This window comes from Periplaneta americana, chromosome 6, assembly GCF_040183065.1.
Source record: "Periplaneta americana isolate PAMFEO1 chromosome 6, P.americana_PAMFEO1_priV1, whole genome shotgun sequence".
NCBI classification, from domain to species: domain Eukaryota; kingdom Metazoa; phylum Arthropoda; class Insecta; order Blattodea; family Blattidae; genus Periplaneta; species Periplaneta americana.
In genome coordinates, this window is record NC_091122.1 from 102870215 (window position 1) to 102888869 (window position 18655).

Consider the following 18655-nt stretch of genomic DNA (forward strand, 5'->3'; position numbering starts at 1 on the left):
AAAATATCCAGTAATTAAGTTATTGAGAAAAATTAATTTGAAATTGGAATTAACACAGAGAATTTTTGAAAACTGAAATTATTAAAACTACAAATAATCTCTTAGCATGCAACATAATAATTAAAGAATGACACTAATAGAAAGTTACTCATAATCATAACTCACCACATTTATTGAAACGATAAGATATTTACGATTAACATTGTTATCAGAAACAACAGGAGCCTCAACTAGGTACACTTCTTTTCGCGTGATGGAGACATCGTGTACATTCATTCATTCATTTATTTTATTCCATAGATCTTACATGAGCAATGAAGCTTTAAGATGTGGAACATGTCAACATTTTACAATATTACAATTACAATTTTTACAAAGTTTTATAGTTTTACAATTTAGTAATTTTCTAAAATTTTTACAATGTTGTACAATTTTTTTTTTTTTTTTTTTTTTTGGCGAGATGTAGTGAGATGAAATGAGGTCCGAGGATTCGCCAAAATATTACCCGGCATTTGCCTTTTCGGTGGGGGAAACCTCGGAAAAACCCAACCAGGTAATCAAATCAAAGGGGGTAATCAATCAAAGGTGTTGATGCCAAGGACTCGCCATAGACCATCCGGCTTCAGTCCCACGGCTGTGGAAAACCTCGGAAGAAACCAAAGTCCAAAGGGGGATCCAACCCAAGCCCGAACGCAGCTCCGGAACAGCAGCCCAGCGAGTCTGCCGACTGAGCTACATCGATGGCTCTACTAAAAGTATACAATACATAGCCAATCAGATTATTAAATTTACAAACGCAAACGATCATTCATAAGTTGAGCTATATTATAATACAAAACAATTTAATTAAATTTAAGGTATAAACAATTCAACCAGTTGTGATATACAGAAATTGATAATACATATCATGCAAACTACTTCAAATTACAAACATAATTTGAAACAAGCATTGATCTCACACGTGTCTCGCAACTAAGCAGAGGCTTTTGCAGAATAAAACTGTTCTTACATTATTTTGAACAATAATGACAAATTGTGTGTGATGCAAGTGCTAACTTTCCTCTTTGGTAACAAAAAGAGCCCTAACGCATTAATAAAAAGAAAATTGGAGTAGGCCCTATAAACACAATAAATACTAAACTCTTGATGGTACAAACTTATTAATACAGATATTTCGCTTATGCTCAGTCCGTCTTATCTTATAATTCTCTGCGGCAATGGTACCTGTATTGAGAGGGTTTAATTATCGAGCAACGAATATTATGATTTACGGTACATTTCATTTAAATCCGAGGGAATGAGACATTTTTGGAAATTTTAAAGTCTTAATTATTACTTTTTCATTTATAAATCAGCTTTTTACAAAACCTATAGCGAAATGTTTAAATTAAATATTTATGTATCTGAAAAATATAATACATGTACCAACTCGTTACAGTGTACCTTTGATAAGCACTCCTTGCGGAGGCTGGTGGTACTAAAGACGCCATGTTTTTTAGGGAACGATCCATAGTACTGTTGGCCTCCGCAGGGAGCGCTGATCAGAGGTCTTTAGCCTCTCTATAGTATCTAACTCGTTGGTTTTGGTCTTTTGCAACGTTTATTATTGTTAAAATCGTCTAGTAATAATAATCCAATGTCATTATCATAGAAGTCGAAATTATTTAACATGTTTGGTTCTTTTAAGGTTAAATTTATTACGGCAGAAATAGAAACCAATATTAATTGTCCACCATTTTGCAGTCATTTGACCTACTTACGTTTTTTTTCTACCCTCATTTTGCTGCAGCAAAGGCATGAAGCGCTTTACTGAAGCGTTTTAAAAATAAACGCACGGTCTGCCTTACGGCCTGTGTTAGATCCAGTGTTGCTAACTCGATTCTTAAAAATCCGCTGTTAAGCCGTGCAGAAACCGCTAAATTGCTATATTGTCAATGTAAAATTATACTATTTTGCCGCTGTGAGTGCTAAAAATACCCGCTAAATCCCTATATCAGCGATACAAATTTCATAAATTTTACCCTCTGAACTAACATCGAAAAACGCTAGATTCTCTTGCGGGAAAACCGCTGAATTGGCAACACTGGTTAGATCACGCTGGCGACACAGTCTAGTGTTCATACTACTCACAGCGCTCCAAGCGGCTAGCAACTATAGCGAGAAATACATAAATCATCCCAAGCTGGAGCACGTACTGCCTACCTGAGTGGACGTACTTAGTCGAGTATCTCGTACATATCGCTATTGTGCCTCTCAAGTATATAGTTCGTGTTATTGAGTGTTTCCTTGTGTTATTTAATTATTATTTAAAACTATACTGTGTCATTATATTAATATTATCGTGACTGTGCAACATTACAAGTGATTTCACCTACGTTTTGTTTACTTTACTCCGGACTTCCGCTTCGGTGGGACTGCCCGCTTCCGCTCTACGTTTCGTCACAAAAAGAAGATTTAGTTTTCATCACAAGATTTAAACCGGCCACAACTGCTTCCAACATCAACATCCAATACTACGATGTCGTCTCCAGAGGACGACGATTTGCAACTGATACCACATGTTTCAGGTAATGAAACCATCTTCACGATACAATCATCTAGTCTCAGAAACTTCTCGCGAACGTCACCAAAAAACAAAATGGACTCGAAAAAACTTCACTTAACTCAACAACATTCCGAAACATCAGTAAAAACAACAATGACTGCAGGAAAAAACAGCTCTGAACAGTCAACGAAAAAAGCAAAACTAACTCCTACTCAGGAACAAATTGCAAATTCAGATACATTCCAAAACACTTCGCACGAGTCCATTATTCATCCAGACATTAACCTAGAGAACAGTTTTGAACCTCTTGCGTCTCATATGGACACTGACATAATTTCACCTAATGATGATCTACAGAATACAACTAATACCAACCAAAATACAAACAAACCCACTACTCATCTCAAACAAACAAGAATGCCACCAATCGTAGTTACAAACATTCCACCAGGCAATTTTTTCGGTAACAATAAAAAGCTGCAGTCACTCCTCACTCAACCAATGAAAATCAGCTACTCTTCTGAAGGGATCAAATACCACACTGCTTGTCGAAAGGACTATGATATACTATACAACATCTTCCAGACTGAAAAACTGAAATTCTACTCACACGAACCAAGAGAAACCAAACTTTTACAAATTGTACTGAAGGGACTTCCAACTTTCATTGAATCAGACGTAATAAAAACTGAACTCGAACTTCTCAACTTCAATGTAGAACATGTCCGACAGATGACAGTACCTAGCAATGACACCGAAGGTTCACCCATGAGACGACCTATACCAATATGGGTTGTTACACTACCAAACACTGAACACTCAAGAACAATTTATCAATTAAGAGACATCAACAATCACATCATTAAAATCGAAAGCTACAGAACAAGTCCTCATATAATTCAATGTCACAAATGTCAAGGATTTGGACATACCTCTCGTCGATGCAACTTACAACTTCGCTGCGTCAAATGCAGTCAAGAGCATTTATTCTCCGATTGCCCTATAAAAGGACCAGCTCACACACCCATATGTGCAAATTGTAATGGAGCACATACAGCTAGTTATGGACAATGCCCAGTCCAATTAGAACGCAAAAGTGCTCTACGAGAAAAACTACGCAACACACAAAAGTTTCGTCTTGAAAATCGAACTCAACAACCGGCTTGGACTTCTTCTGATTTTCCACAGCTTTCGCAACCAGCGCAGCCGCAGGCTTTTGAAACATTTCGTCATACTGCAAACACTACTCTTCCTCCCGACTCTCCTGCTGAATCTTTTAAAGACATCCTACACCTGCTTCGTTCCTTCAACATTTTTAATTGCCTTCGAATCATTCGATCCACTCTTCATAAAATACAGTCCACTTCCGATCCTCTGTCTAAACTAATAACGTTCATAGAAGGTATAACAAATCTAATTACCAACGCAAATGAACAACCCTAGATCATCAGTATTACGTCGTAACCTCAAAGTCTTGAATTTTAATGCCAACGGGATAATTCGCCAGACATTCGAACTGCAAACACTACTTCACAATTACAGCGTGGACTTGGCCTGTATTACAGAAACTCATCTCAAACCCTCAACAAAGCTCCGAATCAGAAACTACAATGTCATACGAACAGACAGAGATCAACGTCCAGGTGGTGGTACGGCCATCCTCATCAAACGTACAATTCCGTACAGAGTAGCGACGCTGCCCATATTTCAAACACTTGAGGCCACTGGTGTGTTCATACTACTCGATAAGATTGAAACTCTGATTGCTTCCGTATACTACCCGCCCTATGCCCACATAAATGAACATGACATTACATCACTGATAACTCACCATCAACATTTTATAATATGCGGTGATCTAAATGCGAAACATCGAGCCTGGAACTCAAGGATTACTACAATAAAAGGAGAAATTCTACTACAACATTCCACGAAATTCCACTACGCCATAAATGGACCACAACAACCTACAAGATATCCATGGATAGCAGCCCAAGAACCTGACGTGCTAGATATTTGTCTCCACAAAACAAAACACATACCACTTGAACAATACTGTATCAACGCCCTAGACTCTGATCATATTCCGGTTTTACTTACTTTCAAGGTACCGCTACTGTTGCACTCACATCACAAACAAGCATCACGAGTCACTAACTGGAATGAATACACCAAACGGCTACATAACGCACTACCAGGAAATATCCCAAAATTAACACCTGACGACATAGATATGGCAATAAATATGTTCTCTACAACTATAACAAATATATTTTTAGAAGTCTCATCAACATCAACTACAGTAATAACAAATGACACCCCAAATCGAGAATTAGAATTCTTATTAAAGGCCAAAACAAAAGCTCGGAAACGATGGCAACAGTATGGAGATCCACAAGCGAAAACTGCATTTTACAGATACCAACGAGCCCTACGTAGGAAATTCCAAATGTACAAAGAAAAACATTTTGAAGACACTGTACAACAATTACAGCCAACGTCCAGAAATTTTTGGTCCTTCACGAAACGTATATTAGGTAAAATCATACCTTCAACAAAAACCCCCATCCAGGATTCTACAAATAACTTCATCTATGATCCCCAACAGAAACTCAACGTACTTGCCAAATCCTTCGAAAAAAGATTCTGTCCACATTCCCACCCATCAACTCCGCATTTCTCAACAAGAATACATCAACAAGTACAAGAAACACTACATCGACCTACAAGCGATATTATTCCATATGCTCACCCTCAAGAAATCAAAACTGCTATCAATAAACTACATCTAAACAAGACACCAGGTCCAGACAGAATCTCTCCAGATATGTTGAAGCATTTACCTAAACGGGCCATTACCCATCTAACAAAAATATACAACTCCTGTCTACAACACAACTACTTTCCTTCAGCATGGAAACTGGCACACATAATAGCTATACCGAAACCAGGAAAAGATCCGACTGTATCAAAAAACTATAGACCGATTAGTCTTCTGGATTTTCTTGGAAAAATTTATGAACGACTGATACTAGCACGAATCCAAAGATACTTAAACAATCCTAACAATCTCCATCATGCACAATTCGGATTTAAGCCTCATCATAGTACTAGAGAAGCAATTCACAGACTCACTTCACATATCCAAAATGGTTTCCAGCGTAAACAGCACACTATAGCAGCATTTCTGGACATAGAACAAGCCTTTGACACTGTATGGCACGACGGTCTGCTATACAAACTCGATAACATACATATCCCGTCCTCCTATATTAAATTAATTCACAGTTATCTACAAAACAGAACCTTTCAAGTACGGGATGGACCACTTATTTCAGATTTTCACCCAATCAAAGCAGGAGTGCCTCAGGGTGCAGTTTTAAGTCCTTCGCTATTCAGTGTATATGTTCAAGATATACCTACACATCCCAAGTGTCAGCAAGGGCTATACGCAGACGACACTGTCATCTACACACAGCACGTCAACATTCACTTTGGATGTCTCCAACTACAGGAAGCACTGGATTCTATCACTCAATGGTCAACAAAGTGGCGCCTCAAAATAAATGGAAGCAAATCTCAGGCTATAGTCTTTACCAAACGCTTTCCACATCGAACTGACTCTCTTTCCATTCAAGAACAAGATATACCATTTGTCACAACAACTAAGTACCTTGGAATATTTTTGGATAAACGACTTACATACCGACAACACATCACTTCCGTCCGCGACAGAGCCTTCCAGAGATTCATGGCGCTTTACCCGGTTTTCAAGACCTCCACTTCACTCAAGATCAAGACTCTACTATATACTACTCTACTTCGTTCATACATGTTGTATTGTTGTGAGATATGGTCCCAAGCACACCCGCGTCACCTTCAACGCCTAGATGGACTCCAGAGGGCAATCTGCAGAACCATAACAGGAGCGGATTATCGGATTCGCAACGCCCAACTATTCGAAATGCTAGGTATAATGAAATTCACAGAGTATATAAAGCTGATCCGCCAAAATTTCATATCCTCACTACTTACTCATCCCAATCCATTGTTGAAAATTCAAATCATCTAGCTCAATAGCAATTTCCATCCCTAATCATTTTCTTAAACACATTCCTTACACCTCAATAAATCCAACCAACACTGTCCACCTGACTTGTCTGCTGCTAGTAGACATTAGTTAAACAAATTATCCAACTAATCATATACTACCCTTTAGATTCATTATAAGGCAAGGGTCCTAAGTAAAGGACCTGGTACTTAAGCACACACTGCTCCTATTAAATAAATATCCCAAGCTTCGTGACTGTATATAGAAGTAGACTGTAGTATATGAATGAATCTGCTCCCCAGCGAATAGGGATTATAAAGAATGGACACTGAGCGAATTTTCCTGTGTTTTGTTTCTCTGTGCGCCAGCGGCTAGTTCCACTTTCAAGCGCTAGAGGTAGTGTAATCGAGCATACGCTAAGATAATAATTGAGAATAGAATTAAGGCACAGGATCCAAACATCGCCTACCTTATTGCATAATCCAGTAACGCTTTGCTTAAAATAAATTCAAGTTAACAGCTTTTCCTTATTTCTCAGTGACAAACTAGTTGTAATAATAATATTTTATATTTCAGATATCATAAATTACATTATAAAATAATATAATACATTATAAAATTAAGTATCGAATTCGTTTAATATTTGTATATAATATAATATAGGTATATGGTTTTACTTCTCGTAAGAGTTTTGTTTTTCCATTTTCAGCGCTATCAAATCATTACATATTTTAATTGTTGTTGGGGTCAAGGTCTGAACTCTCATTATAAAGGAACTCTAGAGTCTAGACATTACAGTTAATGAGGATTTATTATTTTATGGATCCAATTTATTTTATTTGAGTACATAATGTACCTAGATGTATTAATTGTATGTGTTATATTTCCGCTGTGTCAACTGCTAGCTGGTGTGATGTCAGCGCCAACTCTAGGGAGAAAGCAGAATCTGACGCTCTAGCTGGCTTGAAGCAAGAGGCCTATACATATTATTAGTCCTCTTGGCTTGAAGGTCATTGAAATCGGTCCGGCTACATCAAAGGTACCGACGCGAAGTGTCCATTCTTTATTATCCCTATTCGCTGTGCTCCCCTCCACCTCCACCCTCCACCAAATTGTTGGGTCCAATGATTTTAGCGATTTTAGTTTACATAAAGAGATGTCATTGTCGCGATATTTGTGATGAGGGTTTTGTTTATTGCTTTGCTTTACTGATAAGAGAAAGATAAGTGACAGCGTATTCATTTTCTGCCGTTGATTTGGTATTTATATTGTAGGCTTTCTGGTAAAATGTTGCAGAAGAAAATTTATTTACACTAACCGGTAAGTTAAAGGGGAAATTCTGTACGGCGAATATAATAGCAAGGATTTAATTTCTTTTCAAAGCATTTTAACGCAGTATACCACAGTATATACCGTTATTGCTAAGAGAGCTAAAGAAAAAAAAAAAAAAAAAACTTCCATCGTTTTCTTCTCTGTGACTTGGTACCAGTAGGACAAACGTTTAATAGAGCTGAAGCAACCCAATTATAATACACCTATAATATCAAAAGAAAAATTTATAAACGTGTTTCATATCTGGAGTCATTTACAAATAATTAATTGCGTTACCACATTAAGGTACAAATTTATTTACATACTTGTCTTCTAGTTGAATCTTATGTACCATAAAAAAAATTGAGTGCCGACACCAATTTCGCACCGAAAGAATGGTGGAAAGTTGCTGTGAAAGTGGGTCCCGGATTGTTCCGTCGAGATGGAAGGTGTAGACGGCAGGGAGAGACAGCATATAACTTACATCTGATTTCCTTGCGTTTTCTTATTAGTTACTGACCACAGAAAAAAAGGTGAGTTTTCGTAAGGTCAAATCAGTGACAGGTTAGGATAGGCTATGTTAGTTTAGGTCTTTGGTATGCCTTGCATATATTCACAATTGTTTAAGAATGCCACTACTCCACCCAAACCCCTCTCTCGCGCTGTCACATAATATCTTTGGTGAGGGTTCATTCCTATTCGTCTTCCTTTGGTAACGCTATTGTAAAGATTTACCAATTTTTTTTTATACGATACCAAGAAATGCCGGGAATAGCATACCTACTTACAGTGAATCAATTTAATATTGGGCCAGTGTCGTACTGCCACTTTGTAGGTCTTTGTTTGACATTTGAAACAAACATATACAAGAAATTCAAGCTCAGAACATTATTTCAATTTAAACAACACAAACTTACGTCGTAAAAAAATACAAATTGTTACTTGAAGAGATACAACGACTCTCTGAAAAGTAACCTAATATATATGCACACAATTTAATTTGGGCCAGATAAATTAAACGTTTCCTCGTATACAAAAATTTAATTCCTACAATTTAGTTTGATTCCCTTTCTGTCTAATGATCGCCCTCAACAGTTGCGGCATATTCTCAATTATTTTCTTGATATAATTTGAGTCAGTAAGTGCCCATTCTTCCTGCAGTCTCTTTTTCAGCTCACGTTTTGATTTTATTAGTCCCCTTTTCAGCTGTTGCCAACAATTTTTCGATTAGGTTTAAGTATGGACTTAGTGGAGGTGTTTCTATTACTTTCGGGCAGTTATATAACAACCACATTCTGTTCTTCCAAGCTTTATGTTTTGGGTCGTTGTCTTGGTAGAACTTAAAAGTGTATCTAATACTCAAATTTTCAGCACTTTTATGAAGATTGCTCTTCAGGAGATTCAGATAGCCATTTTGATTCATTTTACCTCCGATAAAGGCCATCTCCCCTATCCCAGCTGAAGATATGCACCCCAGACCATCACATGTTTAACTGTAGGCTGCAAGTATTTAGTTTTTGGTTCGTCATTTACTCTGCACCATACAGTTATCCTACCATCGGAACCAAAGACATTTACCTTATTTTCATCCGTAAAAAGCACATCTTTCCACCAGTTTTTATCATTATTAACATATACTTTTGCGAATTGAAGTCTCTTCCTTCTATTCAATTTACTTATGTATGGCTTTTTTCTGGCAGCTCTGCCATTGTACTCTGCTTTCCTAATTACACAACACACTGTCTCTGGATGTACTTTATTATACCTGTCCAACAATTCGGAAACAAGTTTTGGTGCACTTATTCTTGGATTAGTTTGAGCCACTCTTAGAACGAACCGTTCTTCTCGCTCAGATATTTTCTTTGGTTGACCTGTTTGTGGTATACTCTCTATCCTATCCTCTTTTTCGTATCGTCTTATAATGTTTCCAACACTATTCTTGAACAAATTTAGCATATTGCCTATTTGTCTTTGGCTTTTACCTCTTGCACGATGATAAATAATCAGTTGTCGCTGCTCAAACATAATGTTGGGTCCTCTTCGCCCTATACCACTCTTGTAAACTTCAGTACATCCATACAGCACAGAGACCGCACCTGACTCCATCTGAGACTGAACTGAATACCTTGATTGGATAATAACACTCATCGGCCCAATATTAAATTGACGCACTCTTATGGTGTTTCAAGAAAAATAATGCAAATAATGTCTCCTGATGATTGAAATATTTTTACCACGTTATAGTGACTATAGTACAATACTTACTTTTCTTACTTTTAATTGTACAATATATTTATATCGATGTATTTTACAATATATTTGTATTTTAATGCAAAATGTGATTCTGCACATATAGCAAGATAGCATTGGCCCAGTATTAAATTGATTCACTGTATGTCGTAATAATACCAAATTCAAGATTCGGCAAAAACTCTGATATTTACTGTACAGGTATAGGTATGTATGACATACGGCCACACAAACACAGGCCCCATATTTAATGTATTTCTTGTATTCACAAGTATATCATACAACTTCACATGTAAATGATAAGTCCATACGGAAGCATGTGGAATTGCAGGGGAAGGATGCGGTTATAAAATGAACGACAATCCTTCAGAACATGAGTCCTGTTCTTACGTCATCTTCAGTGTTCCATTATTTGATTCAGGTTGCATGCATTCTTTGTTGAGAATCAGTCGACAGTTTGCTGCACAATTTAAAGAAATAACTTACCTCCACCCTTCATTACATTGAAATACATTGTCCTGAAAAAAAAAAAACGAAAATGAAGAGGCATTTGGTGCTGATTTACCTCTCTTATGTAAAGGAGCCATGTTCTAAATGATTAAGTAGATTGTTAAAGGTGTCTGAAGTTCTTCTTTGCATGTAGTTGCCTCCACATGAACTCTTTCCCATACAACATTTACACTCCTCCTATAATTTGTAGTGTATCTGAAACGTCTGGATTAGATAAACCACACACCCCACTATTTTCTGTACAATTCGCCACATTATTACACTCAGATTTATAGGCCTGACGCTTCTCCACGATATTATTAGCTGATGTAACGTAGTCTGAGCTAAAAACTCTTTCCTTCGTAACTTCAAATTTATAGTATGAAATCTTGATTACGGTTTATACTAAGCTTACTTATCGCTTGCACACTATGTACCATATTCGCATTCACTCACTCTTTTATTACCTTTATTATTATTATTATTATTATTATATTTGTCTAGTCACAGAGTCCGTATGATACAAATTTACGAGTTCATGTCAGCTGCTCAGTACTGACACGGCAGACAGGCGGCTCTATCAGCTGAACCGCACTATTGCACAACTTCACAACGTCGTTCTCTTTCCACATGTGTGAGAGAGAACTGTCAATACCTTCTTAGTTTTGTATAAACTGTAGATAGAAAGTTGAAATTTTGTACTTTTGGTGGGAATAATCGTAAATTGAGTTCGTTTATTTGTTTGTTTGTGCAGGGTCTTATGCATCGTTATTATGGCAGGTACCATAAATACGTCGAAAAAAAATCTAATCCAGGAAATATTAAAAAGTATGGAGTATGGACCACTCATAGAGAGCTCTACTTCTGCAAAGGTTTGTATAAAGTATAACAGCATTTATCAATTTGTTATTATGTCTATTGTGTATTTCATTCAGTGTTCTGCTTAAGAGCAGGTTTTTCACTGCAAACTCAGTTTTCTCCAATCTTTCCTATTTTCTGCCTTCCTCTTCGTCTCAAATGATCCATATATCTTAATGTCGTCTATCATCTGATATCTTCTTCTGCCCTGAACTCTTCTCCCATTCACCATTCCTTCCAGTGCATTCTTCAGTGAGTGGTTTCTTCTCAGCCAGTGACTCCAACCAATTCCTTTTCCTATCCATGACCAGTTTCAGCATCAGTCTTTCTTCACCCACTCTTTCCAACAGAGCTTCATTTCTTATTCTGTCTGTCCATTTCACATGTTCCATTCTTCTCCATATCCATATTTCAAATGCTTCTATTTGCTTCTCTTCATTTCGTCGTAATGTCAATGTTTCTGCCCCATACAATGTCTCACTCCATAAAAAGCACTTCATTAGTCTCGTCCTTAGCTCTTTTTCCAGAGGTCCGCAGAAGATGCTTATTTTTCTATTAAAAGCTTTCTTGCTTAGTTGCTATCCTCTTTTCGACTTCCTGGCAGCAGCTCATGTTACTGCTTATGGTACATCCCAAGTATTTGAAGCTGTTAACTTGCTGTACTGCCTCATTTAGAATTCGCAAGTTTACCAACTTTTTTTTTCTTCTGACATCCATGATTTTCGTTTTATTTGCATTTATCTTCATTGCATACTGCTCACAGCTGTCATTTAGCTCCAGTAGCTTATGTCTTAGTAGCAACTCCTCTTCTGCTAACTTTGCCATGTCATCAGCAAATCTTATGCTCTTTATTCTTATTCCTCCTACTCCCACTCCTCCCACATTTTGAGAACAGTTCTTTACTAAATCCTCCAAGTAGATATTGAACAAGGTAGGTGATAAAGGGCATCCTTGACGACCTCCTCTCCTTATTTCACTTCCTTCTGGATATTTCTCTCTTATCCTAATTTCGACTCGTTTCATATAAAGATTACTTGACAGTCTTCTCTCTTTCCAAGCCACACCTATTTTCTTTAGGATCCCTATCAGTTTATTCCAAGCTACTCAGTCAAAAGCCTTTTCTAAATCCAAAAATACTATATACACTTCTTTATTATTCTCTAGGTATCTTTCGCTAATTGTTCGTAGCAGTCCAATTGCATCTTTCGTACTTTCTCCTTCCTGAATCCAATCTGTTCTTCTTCCAACTGTTCTTCCATCTTAGAATGTAAACTTGGATTCAGTATTCGCAAGAGAATCTTTGCCAAGTGCAATATCAGGCTGATAGTCCTGAACTCGTTACATTTCTTGACATTATTTTTCTTTGGTATTGAAAGCAACATACTCTGTAAAATCTTCAGCCATTCGCCTTTTTCATATATTTCGTTGCATAATGATAGAATTTCCTTCTTGTCTTCACCCAACCATTTCACTAATTCAATGGGGATTCCATCAACTCCTGTTACTTTCCCATTATTCATTTTCTTAAGCGCTAGTTCATCTCCTTCCCTTAAAATAGAAAATCATTTTTCGTCTTTTGATACGGCTTCTTCGTCTTTTTATAGCTTAGTCATCTGGACGATTCCTTGTCTCATATAACTCTTCTACATATTTCGCCCATCTGTTTAGTACTCTCTGTTTGTTATTTCATTTCCGATGTTGTCTTCTATCAACCACATGGATTTCCTGTTCTTATTTTTGAAGGCCAAACATTTTACTTCGCTATACATTAAATCATATCTTCCTTTTCTCTCTAGATCCCCTATTTCTTCACATTTTTCTTTCATCCAGTCTTCCTTTGCTTTATCAGTTTCTCTTCTTAGTTCGTTGTTTAGTTTCCTGTAGTTTCTTCTACCTTCTTCTCTGTTGATGTTTTTCCATTTTCTCCTTTCCTACATCTTTTCCAACATTTTTCCTGTGACCCAAGGTTTCTTAATTCTCACACCTGTGTATCCAAATGTTTCTTCTGCTGTTGTCTGTATTCAGCTTTTTAAACGAGTCCAGTACTCATTATTATTCTCAGGTGTGGATTCTAATATAGTGGCTTTTTCTTGAAAATTTGCTTCAAATTTTCTTCTTTCCTCTTCATTCTTCAGTTTTTCCATGTTCAATTTCTTTGTCAACTGTCTTCCCCTTATCTTCTTTAGACGAATATCTACTTCGCCTATCAGCAGGATATTATCTGAGTTAATATCCGCTCCTGGTAGAGTCTTTGCATTTTTTTAAGCAATTTTGGAATCATTCCTGTACCAGTCTATAGTCTATCTTATATATGCTTTCGTCCCTTGGGCATGTCCATGTGTATCTTCTTCATTTATGTTGTTGGAATAATGTATTATTAACAATCATTGCATTTCTTTTACAGAAATTCACCAAATATTCTCCTCTATCATTTCTTTTTCCCAATCCATATTTTCCAACTGTTCTTCCATCTTATCCTTCTTCTACAACTGCGTTCCAGTCGCCCATTAGGATTACGCATGCTCCTTTCTTCTCCTTCTCAACTATCTCTTCTATCTTGCCATAGCTTTCTTGCACTTCCTTGTCTGCTAATACACTATGTGGCATATAAACTCGCACTAGCACTAAGTCCATTTTGTTTCTTTGTAGTCTAACATCATCCGGTCATCTACATAACACACTGATATCACTTTATCTTTCACACATGGTCTCAGTCTTCCTTTGTCTTTGTCTTTGTCTTCCTTTGCATCACCATTTGAATAAAACAACCTAAATTCATCACTTACTAATTCACCACTATTTTCCCACCTCACTTCTGATATTCTCATCACATCCAATAAGTTTCTTCTCATTTCTTCCTTCAAGTGTTTTAACTTACCTGCTTGCAGAAGAGTCCGTCCTTACATTCCACATTCCAATCCTCAATCTTCTTTTCTTCTCTCTGTTGGGTTGCTTCATAATGTGTCCTTCCCCAGCATTCCCCTCCCGGACATCCGAATGGGGGGGGGGGATAGTTTACGTCCGGAATCTTTTACTGTGGAAAGACTCATCATGCCATGTTTTCAGTTTTTCTTGGGAAAGATAAATGCAGTAGCTTCCCGTTGCTTTCTGCACATCACTCTTTTTAGCATCTTAAAAGCTCCCAGGGGGCCCCAGTGTGGAGGTAAGGAGAGTAGATTTGACTAATTAGGTCCTCCGGACTTCACCGAAATTCACCGCAAGGGTTAAATATCAGTTCTATCAGGGTTTTTGACCCAATCAGAGACCAGGAAATCCCAATTAGCTTAGGTTCATCATTCAGAGTGAGGGTATCTTTTACTGAATGTTTCCTCTTTTTTTTATAAATGTCATATGGACTGTCTTCTCCTCTTAAGTTGATTGTGAGATGATTTTTCTTCACCCATTTTCTAGTTCTAGTTCTATCAGCATTAATGAATTCTGTAGGACCCTAAAAAAAAATAAAAAATAAATCTTTACGTCTCTCAGCATTGCTTGCAGCTCTTTGTTTGGAGATCCCAGCACCATGTCGTCCACATAAAGGACGAGTTTTGTATCTGTTGTCTTCTAAAGGATGTTTGTGATGTCTGCTGTGGCGATGTTAAACAGCATGGGGCTCTTAGGGTCACCCTGTAGCACCGTGTTTGTTTGTTCAATGATGCCCAATGTTTTGATGCTATTGTCAATTTGCACAAAACTGACTGTCAGAATGTTTTATAATAATTTGGCCAGTGAGTGGATTTTCGCGATCATATCTTTCTATAATCGATGAATATTGCGTGTAATTTTTCTTTCAGGTGTCTCATATCTCAGAGCTTCTTCTACTTCTTCCAACATATGTTTGGCTGCTTGTGTTGTGTTCTTGCCTTGCATGAAGCTGAATTGCCTTTATGGTATGGTTTTTATTGTCTCTAGTTTGGCTGTTATAAGACCTTGAAGAGATTATTCTCTAGTGCAACTCCCCTATATAAATTGGGGCCGCTTGTCTCCTCCTTCCCTCTGTATAGAATTTTTATTGTTGATGTCCTCCAATTATCTGGCATTGTTGGGACTTCGTATAACTGTTGAACAGGTTTGTCCAAATTGGTAATAATATCTCCTGTGACTGTTTTATGTGTTCCATGTAAATTTTGTCAAGTCCTGATCCCTTTTTGTTTTTTGCCTGTCCTGTCGACTGTAAGATTTCTGTGGAGGTTATCTGTTGATTGCTGTGTGCTTATGTTTTCGTGGACTTCTGCAGGCAGCATTTCTGTTTGCACTGAAAGCACATTTCTTGTTTTATTGATTCAGAATAGCTCTGAAGTGCTTTCCCCATCTATCCATTGGGATTTTTTCGGTCTCGGAGCTATTTTTAATGAGTATCAAGAAAGAATCTGTTTTTGCAGACTCTGCTAGTTTTCTCGCCTCAGCTTCCATGTGGTCAGATTTCTTTAATGAGAAGCTGTTTATATACTCTTCTGTGCTTGACATATCTTTGTAGATCTTCGTCCGTGCCCAACATTCTTGCCTTGTGTAGAGATGTTAGAGTTTCCTTTCTTTTGTGGTAATATTTGCAATCAAACCACGGTTGGGATTTTCTCCTCTTGATTGGTTAAGGCTGCTTTTTTGTAGCAGATCTGTGGTGAGTTTGATTGCTTCATTTATGTGCCTTTCCTGTATGAGACAATCTGTCTTTGTTATTTATTCGTTGTTCTTGAGTTTTTCTAGGTTCATTCATCTTGAATTTGTGCTTTCACTGTCCGGCTATTTTTTTGAAGATTGAAGGTCGTATCATGATGTCTGTTGCTATTGGAATGTACTTTCTTATAGGCGCTGCTTCTTTGATCCAGAGTCCTTCCTGCTTCTGAATAGAGATTAAATTTTCTTTATAAAAAACGAGATTGATTGTGCTTGATCTGTTGTATGCAAAGTACGTTTTTTTCCTCTTGTTGACTAAGGTGAAGTCTTCTTCTGCCAGCATTTTTAGTATTATCTCTGTTTTCTGGTTTGGTTTGTCAATTCGACAGTTTATATTCTCACTTATCATGACATTTGTGTTTTTTCTACTTATTTTTACGATGGCTGTTGAGAGTTTCTCTATTATGTCTAATATGGGAGTGTCAGGTTTGATGTATAGCAGTGGTTGTCAGCATGCACTGAAATGGGTAAAGGGTAAGGAGTGTCTCGGAATGTGCACCGTCATTCAGAAGAGAGAGAGAGAGAGAGAAAGCATACCCGCCAGCAGCCATGGATGCACAATAGTGCAATGTCTTATCTGCGAGTAAGAGATGCTAGCCTGAGGGTGCACTGTGCTGATGACCATTGATGTATAGGCAGATCAATGTGATCATGAGTGTCTGGACAATAACCATGTTTTCTTGTTTATAATTATGTTTCTTTCAGTTTGCCTACTGTGGCTCTCGGGAAGCATGAGACCCCTCCTTATGGTCTGCCTACTGTTGGTTTTGCTTATGAGTGAATATCGAATTTTGAAACTGCAGAAATTATTGCAGCTATTCAAGTTGCATTTTGTGTAGTGTCTTAGAAATCAGATTATGAGAGACATTTGAATTTTGCTTTTGAAGTAATGGTTAAAATAGATGTTGATCCCAGTTTCATATGTAAAGTTTTGTGGACTGTTGAAACAAGATTTCATAACTCTGGAATCAACATAATACATACTACTAGGATGCAGAAAATAACCTCTGCTTGCGAGAAAGCTATAATCAAGGAGTGTGGAGTACTAATATATGATGTGAGTTTTTAGATGGATGCTTATTAGGTCCACACTTTTATCAAGAAACTTTAATGGCTGCCATGTATGGTATATACAGTTTCTTCAGAAGTGTCTGATTGACTTCTTGTCAGAACTACTTTTTCAAGACAGATTTTAAATGATGATGCACTAGCAAGAATGCAGCAATATCTGAACAAGGAAGGTATTCCCACAAAAATGGATTGAAACCGATTGGTCAATAAGATAGTCAGTTTGCTCTCCAAGAATGATAACATTAGATTTATTTTTATAGGGATATTTAAATTCAGAGGTCTACAGTACACAGCCAGAAAATGTAAAGAATCTGCAAAACAAGGTTTTGGAGGCATGCAGCCATATTCTTTTACAAAAAGACACTAACCACATTGTCATAATCCAGTAACATTTTTATTGCCCACATTGTTATAATTCAGTGAAATTGTTATTTCATATTTGGTGACTATGAAGAATAGCGAACTTTTAAATCCTTAAAAGATTATTTAGCACCAGTGAACAAGCACCTTAAACTCCATATATTCTTACTTTAATTTGTGTTATATTCTTTCACAATATTATCTTCGCAGTTACAGATTGTCTTACCACTTTTTCATTAACTGTCTTCAAATTCAACATATTAAATTCTTACTAAATTTTAGTTTCATATTAACTTTTGTTTTGTGTCTAAATGAGGGTAATTGGAAGATTGCGTTACTCAATACTTAATAGAGACACAACAATCCTGGTAGTTAATCTAACTTGCATGGCTGTGATCTCTCAGTCAAGGATGGTGCGTATTAAGGAAGATTCTATGGACTAATGACCATCTAAAGTTAATTAATACTTACTGTTCTAGCCCCTGCCTTGTACTTCACACAAATAACAATTAACAAGTGCAGCTACAACTTATTTAAGAAAATCTCTAATTTAATTTACTTTAATTATTGTTATATTTAGCCTGTTTTCCCTTAGCATTTTCTTCACAGTTTATCTATTGCTATGCATACAGTGAGTGATAAATAAGATTGTGATTGACACTGTGTGGGCGATCTTACATGTGTGGAGACTCGGCATTATCTTGCCCAGTCTCAATTCATGACCCGCTACACAATCCCTGGGTCATGAATTGTGACTAGACAAGGTGACGCTGTCAGTTCGTCCATGCAGTATCAATTACAACCTTATTTATCATTTACTGTAACCTGACAGTTTCGATGATGTGAAATAAAAGGAATGAAGATTGTCCACCTGAATGCTCCTCAAAATTAAAATATGTTGGCTCTGCCATTGCTTTCAGTTTCAAGTAGCCAGCAGCAATTAACAAGAACCTGAATCATTGCCAGTATGCAAAGGAAAATAACAAATATGTTCAGTGTGTAAGTAACAAAAGTGTGTTTTGTGTTAAATAAATGCCATGCCCCAA

The 18655-nt window shown here is 37.1% G+C and overlaps 1 protein-coding gene across 6 annotated transcripts in view; it reads left to right on the top strand.

The window, feature by feature from the left end:
• LOC138701584 (aldehyde dehydrogenase family 16 member A1-like) overlaps positions 1-18655 on the top strand; it is a 113544-nt gene that overhangs the window by 23326 nt on the left and 71563 nt on the right. The window contains exons 1-3 of one of the 6 annotated variants that reach the window (XM_069828623.1): positions 7669-7916; positions 8245-8440; positions 11401-11518. In XM_069828623.1, the coding sequence (XP_069684724.1) occupies positions 11420-11518 (99 nt within the window). In that variant the 5' untranslated portion in view covers positions 7669-7916; positions 8245-8440; positions 11401-11419. The other 5 variants (XM_069828625.1, XM_069828622.1, XM_069828626.1 and 2 more) reach the window with 5 other exon arrangements.